The following is a 9,752-nucleotide window of genomic DNA, read 5'->3' as shown; positions in this document are numbered from 1 at the left end:
AATATATAGAGGAATTTCGTATAGTTCCTTCAAATCTGAATAAAAATCTAGCTGGATAGAGTATTCTTTTTTTTTTTTTGCTTTTTTTTTGGGGGTCACACCCAGCGATGCTCAGGGGTTACTCCTGGCTTTGCACTCAGGAATTGCTCCTGGCAGTGCTTGGGGGACCATATGGGATGCCGGGGATCGAACCCGGGTCGGCCGCATGCAAGGCAAACGTCCTACCTGTTGTGCTATCGCTCCGGCCCCTGGATAGAGTATTCTTGGTGAGATGTTTATTTCATTGAGCTTTTGTACTATATCCTTACATATTTGTCTGATTCATAAAGTCTAATTTGTTAGATCTGCTGTCCACTTAACGGACTTACTTTGAGAGAAAGTTTTTTTTTTGATCTTGCTACATTCAGTATTCTTTCTCTATATTGGGATTTTGTCATTTAAGATATGATATATCTTGGAGTTTTCCTAATTGGATCTATTTTCACTGGGACCACAGGGGCATTTTGGACCTCGATGTCTGTAATCATCAATTCTGAGAAATAATTATCAATTTTTTTATCTAGTGTTTCTTTACCACATTTGTCTTCCTGTTCTTAAGAGACATCAATGATTTTTATTTTGTTCCTCTTGGATTTATCCCATAGTTCTCTGGTATGCTGTTTATTTCTCTTCAGGGTATATTCCACCTTCTGCTGCTTTCTAGTGGTTTGCCCCTTCTCGTCTTGGAGCACCTCAACCTTCTGTTCAGCTTCTGTTATTTTGACATTCAGAGATTCTATCAACTTTTTAAAATATCATCTGCCATGTCTTTCATTTCTGTGATTTCTCACTGAAATCGTCTTCTCAATTCGACTTTCATACTTTCTTGTGCTTTGCTGACTACCTGTGATATCGCTTCATTGAACTCACTGAACATCCTCATCATAACTTTACTAAAGACACTTTCTGAGGATTTACTGGTGTTATTTTTGGCTTCAGTGATATTATGTTTTGTTCATTGGGCTTGATGGGTTCCTACGTGTTTTCCCATTGGATTTCTAGTGTTCTTATGGTCAGGATGAGTGTTTGTCGTAGTTACACCCACTAGAGCTGCCAGAGTTCCCCGCCCCCCTGGCTCTGGAAGATACTAAGAGATAGAGCTGGACACTGCTCTCTGTCTTTTCTGCCTGTCTTGTGCTGTGGGACTTAAAAATGATGAAGGTCCAGTGTGGAGGCTGCTGGGACCCAAAAAAAGAGAGAAGGACAAGCTCCGTTTTATACCTTTGTATACATACACAGTGAGTAACTTCTTATGAATTTGTATTATCCAATGTTTTATTCTATTTTACCTTATATAATGATTACAATGCTATGTACAATATAGTATATATGATGTACATAGTACTAAATCGTATATAATGAATATAGTCACTGTCACTGTCATCCCGTTGCTCATCGATTTGTTCAAGCAGGCACCAGTAACGTCTCTCATTGAGAGACTTATTATTACTGTTTTTGGCATATCCAATACGCACACGCAGCTTGCCAGACTCTGCGATGCAGGCTCCATACTCTCAGTAGCTTGCCGGGCTCTCCGTATGGGGCGGAGGAATTGAACATAGATTGTCCAAGTGAAAGGCGAAAGCCCAACTGCTGTGCTATCGCTCCAGCCCAATGAATATAGCATAATATGTAATACTATATAAAATACTATATAATATTCAAATGGTTTCAACATCCTTGGGCTTCTTTTAAGTCAGTGAACCGATAAATATAAAGGTCTATGATACATCAATCTCTATATATAAATGCTTTGTAATATAATTCCACCTCTCCAGGCTGCATTGTGAATACCAACATAAAATTACATCTCACCGTTATTCCTTCTAAAAGCTCGAAAACAAACCCAGTCATAGCTCACCGAACTGTATGGTAATGTAATGTAAAAGACAACAAATCTCAAACAAACATTAATAAAAATCTGAGCTAACAAAAATTGCACAGAAGGCTTAACTGTAAATACTGCTGAGTAAACCCTCAGACAAGGACTTAATATACCAACAGTGATATAAAATTTTCACAAATTTTCTTATAAAGAAATATTTCTCGACTTTTCCATTCCCCACTTAGTAGTAAAAAAGCAACATAAAATAAATTATTGTGCACTGGCTATGGGGCATGATTGAAGGCTGTTTGGGAAAATGGAGTCAATTGTTTGGGAAAGGTGACAGTGGTGGTGGGATTGGTGTTGGAATACTGGCTACCTATAACAACAAATATTGGCTGCGTTGTTTTCAACTTTATTAACCACAATATTAAAACAAAAAATAGGTGGGAGAGGGATAGGGAAAGGCTTGGAAAATTACATTCTATTTCTCACATTTTGTCTTTTTCTTAGAATTTTTTTTCAGTACTGACACTTTGGAATACACAGTGCCTGCCTTGCATGAGTAAGCTTTCAAGTTCAAATCCTGGTATCACCACATGTTATGAACATGATTCTGGAATCTCTGTTGTTTCAGATTGGAAGATTTGTTCTCTGGATTCCAGCACCAGAAGAGATTTTCTGCAATACAACATCCAGGTGACGTGGCACAGCGAAACTCTCAAGAACATTCAATGATGAGCAGTACTAAAAGACATTAATATTTTCACCAGGAAAATAGGTTTCAGGGAACTCCAATGCTGAATGTATGGCCCTAATGAACAACACAGCTAAAGGTGAAAGCACCATAGTCAGTGTGATAAGAAGACTTTACTATGAACAACAAAAAATTTAAAAAAAAAACTAAGAAGGAAAGGAAAAGAGAACTACAAATCCATCAACTTTTAAAGAAACCAACTTTACTATTGAGCTTCAGAGATAGCACAGCGATAGAGCATTCACCTTGCATGTGCCCAACCCGGGTTAGATTCCTTCTCCCATATTGGAGAGCCTGGCAAGCTACCGAGAGTATCTCTCCCGCACGGCAGAACCTAGCAAGCTACCCGTGGTGTATTCAACATGCCAAAGACAGTAACAAACAAATCTCACAATGGAGACATTACTGGTGCCTGCTTGAGCAAATCGATGAGCAACAGGATGACAGTGAAATTGACATTGACAGTGACAACTTTACTGTTGAGTCAAATAAATATTCATCCACAAATTCCTCTTAAGCTCAACTAAATTCAGATTCTATTTCTATACCCTATGCAGTTGGAGCTGTAGCACAGCAGGTAGGGTGTTTGCCTTGAATGCAGCTGACCTGGGTTCGATTCCTCTGTCCCTCTCGGAGAGCCCTGCAAGCTACTGGGAGTATCCTGCCCTCATGGCAGAACCTGGCAAGCCACCTGTGTCGTATTTGATATGCCATAAACAGTAACAAGTCTCACAATGGAGACATTACTAGTGCCCACTTGAGCAAATCGATGAAAAATGGGATGACTGTGCTATGCAGTTGAAAGCCACAAGAACACTCAGAAGAGAGCTATTTGAGTAACTGAAAATGTGATGATAAAATATTCGTGAGGGAAACTCTGCATTTCAAGGAACATCAAGAGCACTGAACTTTATGTTTTTCATTCTGTGCTTCTGAACTCCAGAAGAGCCACCAAACTAGTCGCCCCCCCATACTTTTTCAGAAAGAGCTAGGGATAGGCAGGTACTGGTATTTCCTGGATGAATTCAGGGTAAACCACACAATGATCTCCCCAGACCAAGGTCTTCACTTCCCCTTAGTGACCACGTATTGCATCATCAAAACTCATGAAGAAAGCACATTGAACTGGAAAATCTCTCCTCCTGTTGCTCTCCTTTTCCTCCAGGTTTTTAACCACATCATTTATTTCTAGTACCCTCCCAGTCTCTCTCTTGTCCTCAAATCAAAAAGACAAAAAAATATATAGGAAAGGAGCAGAATAACCCAATAATATCTACAAGGCATCCACTTTAAATGTAAGCATACAGAAATATTTTTGAAATAGAGAATAAGCATACCATAATCACTGTCACTGTTATTGTCACTGTTATCCCATTGCTCATCGATTTGTTCGAGCGGGCACCAGTAACGTCTCCATTGTGAGACTTGTGGTTACTGTGTTTGGCATATCCAATATGCCACAGGTGCTTGCCAGGCTCTGCCATGCAAAAAGAATTTCCCACAAAAGAAGAGACTTTTTCATTAATTGCCATGATAGTTCTGGGGCCCTGAGAAAGAAAAGAAAGACTTTAATCAACTGGGAAAGCATCCAGTATTTCCTTTCATCCTTGCAGTCAAGGGATGAGATGTGGGCAAAAAATGGGGAGCATATTGAGAGGATTGAACCCTATGATATGCTTTCTTCTCAGTTGTTTTACTTTCTTTACATTTATTAGATCACAGATGAGTTTCAATATTCTGGCTTCCTTCAGCTCAATGAACTAGTGAATGTATAGGTGAGTGATACATAAATCTCTCTCTATAACTGATATATTAATATGAACCCTCCTCTCCACCCTGCACAGTGAAGTCCAACATAAAATTATATCCCTGCTTTATCCTTTCAAAGGCTTGGAAATCTACCTTCAATTTCTCCTATTTTGTCTTTTCTTTTTCTTCAATTTTCACATTCTCTAATACCTGTGCTCTAAACCTGAGTTAGGGTCTGTCGACTAGCTCACTGCTTAAAGGACCTGACAGGATGAGTTAGGTTCCCTGCTCGACACCCAGTGCCACCACATGTCCTGAACAGGATCCTGGAAGCTCTGCTGTTTCAAATTGGAAGCTTTGCTGCCTGCATCAATCCCAGCACCATAAGGTATTTTCTGCAATATGTCATCCAGGTGGGTGTGAACACCAAAGCAAACAGCTGTAACCCAGGACATGCTAGTACTAAGAGACATGTGAACTCTTTTTTTACAATTTAAAATTTTTTTTAAAATTCTATTGAATCACTGTAAGGTAGTTACAAGCTTTTATGTTTGGATTACAATCTCACAATGATCAAACACACATCCCTCCACCAGTGCACATTCCCCACCACCAATATCTGGGGTATGCCTCCCCTTTCCACCTCCCCCTCCCACTATGGAAGACAATATTACCCATAATCTCTCTCTACTTTTGGGCATTATGGCTTGCAACACAGACACTGAGAGGTCATCATGTTTAGTCCATTATCTACTTTCGGAGTGCATCTCCCATCCCAACTGATTCATCCAGCCATCATTTTCTTAGTAATCCCTTCACTATTCCATCTGACTTCTCCCCTCTGACATGTGAACTCTTATACCAGAAAAATATTGCCCCAGGGATCACAGTGCTGAGTTGTGTGAGCACTAAAATCTGATGTGTGGCCCCGGTAGGCAACACAACTAAAGGCAAAAGCACAAAAGCACCACAGTCAGTGTGCCTACAACCCTTAGACATCACACACAAACTATTACTAAGGCAACAAAGAAGGAAAGGAGAACTAAAAATTCAAAAACATTGTTTTAAAAAAAATACCACTTTAAGGTCAAGTTAAAGAATATTCTCAGCATCAGATTCCACTCCAGCTGTAGGAAGCTCATACCAACATTTCTCCATCCCACACAGTGGAGAGCCCTGAGAACACACAGAGAGAGGACAGCTGTTTGACTAACTCAATACGTAGCACTGTAGCACTGTAGTTCATCGATTTGCTCTAGCGGGCACCAGTAATGTCTCCATTGTGAGACTTGTCCTTACTGTTTTTGGCATATCGAATACACCACGAGTAGCTTGCCAGGCTTTGCCATGTGGGCATGATACTCTCGGTAGCTTGCCAGGCTGTTCGAGAGACAGGAAGGAATCGAACCCAGGTCGGCCACGTGCAAGGCAAATGCCCTACCTGTTGTGCTATCACTCTATTCCTGTTACTCAATATGTGGATCATCAAATGTAGATTAGGAAGGAAACTGCTGCATTTAAAGCAACATCAATAGTTGTGAACTTCCTGTTTCCCACTTTGTGCCTCTGGACTCAAGAATAGCCACCTAACTAGTACTCCCACCCATATTTCTTCTAGGAAGAGTGAATTTCAGGCAGCTATCATCATACTTTTCAGAATAAACCACAGCAGGGAATTTTCCAGACCCAGCTGTTTACCTCCACCTGGTAGCCATATACTGCATTACAGAGACTGATAAAAGGCACAACCGGAAAAGGCACAATTGAGCTGAAAATCCTCTCCTCCAATCCCTCTCCTTTCCTCCATGTTGGAAAACACAGAGACTTGGAGGGAAATGAAAGAATTGAAAACCACCTCATTTCTTTCTAATCCTTTCCTAACCTCTTTCTCTGGTCCTCAGAATCCAAAAAAGACAATGTAAATTAAAACAAAAGAAAAGCAGATGATTTCTACAAAGTGCACATATTATGGCCTTCTTTTTAATTTTTATTTTGTTTATTTTTAAAGGTTTTATTATAGGAAAGTGTCATTTCAAATATAAGCATACTGTGACAATCTTTGTCATGTTGACTCACCCACTAGTCTTGCTCTTCAGATTCTTAAACCCTGAGGAAATACAAGCCAAGCCACTAAAATCCATAGACACACTAGTCTCCCGTGGTTAAAATCTGGGGCTCCCAGAGGATGGGGGCAGGCATGGTACTTGCTACTGAAGCTTCTACAGTCACACCACTCAACAGTGCTGCCACCATGCCGAGTGCTTAGGACCTAACTTCATGGCTACACTAAGGTTCCTGCAGACTCATCCCAGGTCAACAGACCCTGAGATTTCTGGACCTCCAAATTCCACAGCACTTAGTTCTGTTAACATTTCAATTTGCTTCAGTTTGCTTCTGAATAGGCCTATTTAAAAGATTTCAAGTATTTCTTTGCTTGTATGTTGTGAATGAAAACACCAGAAATTGGTTCTTAATTTTTTCATTGATTAATTTATCAAGTGACAAATGAATTATAGTCATAAAAGGAACTAGTATTTATCTGTAGCAAGGGATTTATGTAGGTTTCAGGATGAATGAACTAGAACATAATGACATCATTAATAAAAATTAAATAACTAATACCCTATGTGAATCCCTAACAGGAATATATTAACTCATAAAACAAGACAAATGCATTGACATGGATGTTAAATTTTTTGTTATGCAGAGAGTTAAAGAGGAAAAATATTGGAGAAGACTTATGGTATATAGGAAGTTTCTTTAAGAGGAGAAATATATTATGGAATAAAAATGTTCATGGATGTGTCAAGGTAAGACTATAGGAACACATATCTTAAAGGACTGAAATTATGGGCTGCCAATTCTATCCAAAAACTCTCCAACTCTATAGGTGGATATAAAGATTTCCTCAGACAATTAATGACTTTATTATTATGCATGTCTGCATACCATACAACTCAGAGAGAATTGGAAACAAATATAAAGTGCAGCAAAAAGACTAAATATAAAAGAATTTGGAGAACGATAAAATTTTCAAAAATCATAAGTTTATAATCATTCAACTTCAAAATAAATATGTAGACAAATGAAAATCTAAGTTCATTAGTGAAGGAGGATAAGATGACTGAGAGCAGGTTTTTGTCTCACTTCCCTATGAGCATGAACCACTGTGTGTTGCTACCACTTCTGTAGGAGCAACAGTAGTAATCAGCCTCGTCTTCAGGCTTGAGCCCAGAGATGGTCAGAGTCGCTGTGTTGCCAGACTTGGAGCCAGAGAAGCGATCAGGGATCCCAGACGGCCGCTTATTGACATCATATATCAGCATTTTGGGGGCTGTGCCCTCCTGCTGCTGGAACCAGGAGACAAGGTTATATCCCCCAATGTCATTGCTGGTTCCTGTACAGGAGATGGTGACTGTCTGTCCCGGAGTCCCAGACACTGAGGGGGGCTGAGTCAGAGCTGACTGGGCCCAGATCCCTGAAAAAAAAAACCGAACATACTCTGATGAGTTCAGGTTGGCTCTGGATAAACCTGAGGAAGGAAGAAAAGGGTGAGCCCAGATGTTCTCAAGGTCCCTTTCCACACCTCACCTGGGCCCTGACTGAGGAGGCTGAGCAGGAGAAGAGCCCAGGTCATGATGGAGATGCCCAGAGTGCTGCCTGCTGACACCCCAACCCTGGGCCTGGCTCTCTGCCAGCTCTTATCCCTCCCCTGCCCCAGAGAAGGGAGGGGCCTGCATGCAAAGCTGCTTCCTGCACCTGCCTCTGCTCACCCCTCTCTGGCCTGGCCTTGAACATTAGATTTCTCAGAATTTCTTGATATTAGACACATGTAAAAAAATTTTTTTGATATTATTCTTCTCAGAAAAAATATTTCTTTATGCCTGATTTACAGAGAATAATAAATGTGCTGAAATCCTTGTGTTCATGATGTCTGTGTCTTACACTGTGCTGGGACGTGACAATGTCTCCATGAACAAATGTAGTGTGGGGCACCACTACAGCTTCCTGCAATTAAGAGTTCAAATTACATGTTATTTTATAGCATTTGGGAAAGTTAGTTGCTATCTCTGAAAAAATTAAAAACTTGCTCTGGTGATCTCTTACGTTTGGGACTAAAATGTGCACACTTTTCACTGCTTCCTGCCACACTTGTTAGTGCAGGAATATGTACAGTATTTTATTACTCAGGCAGCTTGATCACTGGAACACTTACCTACAAACCATAGGGATGCTCCAAATCGAGGAAGTCCAAACAATAAACAATAATACAGGAAAACACAAGAAGTGATACTCCCATTTGTGTCTCCCAATGTTGGTTTGCACTCTTGAACTTGTCAATATCAATTTCCTTTCTCCAACTCTAATTCAACAAGAGTCAAGACAGTAAATTGTGTACTGCATTTTGGCATTTAAATGACAGTAATAGAGAATAAGAGAGAAGGACAAACTCAGTTTCGTACCTTTATATATATATTTATATTTATATATAATATATACACAGTGAGGTACTTCTTATAAATTTGTATTAATCAATATTTTATTTGGTTTTACCATATATAGTGATTACAATACTATGTACAATATAGTATATATGATATACATAATACTAAACAGTATATAGTGAATATAGTATAATATATAATACTATATATGATACTATAGGTTATAATACTATAATGGTTTCAACATTGTTGGGCTTCCTTTAAGTCAGTGAACCAATAAATATATAGGTATATTATACATCAGTTTCTCTATATAAATGACATTTGAATATAATTCCACTCTCCAACCTATACTGGAAATACCTACCTAAAATTACATATCACTGGTATTCCTTCCAAAAGCTTGTAAACATCCCAGTCATAGCACAACAGACTATACGGTAATGTAATGTAAATATAAACACTCTAAACAAATATTACTAACAATCTGAACTAACAAAAATTCTAATACACAATACCTGCCTTGCATGAGTAAGCTTTCAAGTTCAAATCCTGGTATCACCACATGTCATAAACATGATTCTGGAAGCTCTGTTGTTTAAGATTGGCAGATTTGTCTGGATCCCAGCACCAGAAGAGATTTTCTGCAGTACAACATCCAGGTGTGTGCACAGTAAAACTCTCAGGAACATCCAGTGATGAGCATTACTAGAAGACCTTATATTTCCACCAGGAAATAAGATCACCAGGGAACTCCAATGCTGAATGTGTGGCCCTAATGAGCAACACAAATAAACGTGAAAGCACCATAGTCAGTGTGATAAGAAGGCTTTGATATCAACCACAAAAACAAACCAACAAACAAAAACTAAAAAGGAAAGGAAAAGAGAACTACATATACATTAACATTTAACGGATACCAACTTTACTGTCTAGT

General features: G+C 39.3%; 1 gene segment (V, D, J or C); it reads right to left on the bottom strand.

The window, feature by feature from the left end:
• Positions 1-7,513: 7,513 nt before the first annotated feature.
• On the bottom strand, positions 7,514-8,007 carry LOC129407067 (immunoglobulin lambda variable 2-11-like). The segment is given in 2 exon segments: positions 7,514-7,848; positions 7,962-8,007. Coding segments are annotated over 2 exon segments (381 nt in total).
• Positions 8,008-9,752: the final 1,745 nt, after the last annotated feature.

The sequence above is a fragment of the Sorex araneus genome, chromosome 9 (assembly GCF_027595985.1).
Source record: "Sorex araneus isolate mSorAra2 chromosome 9, mSorAra2.pri, whole genome shotgun sequence".
Taxonomy (NCBI): Eukaryota; Metazoa; Chordata; class Mammalia; order Eulipotyphla; family Soricidae; genus Sorex; species Sorex araneus.
This window is presented reverse-complemented; position numbering and strand designations above follow the sequence as displayed.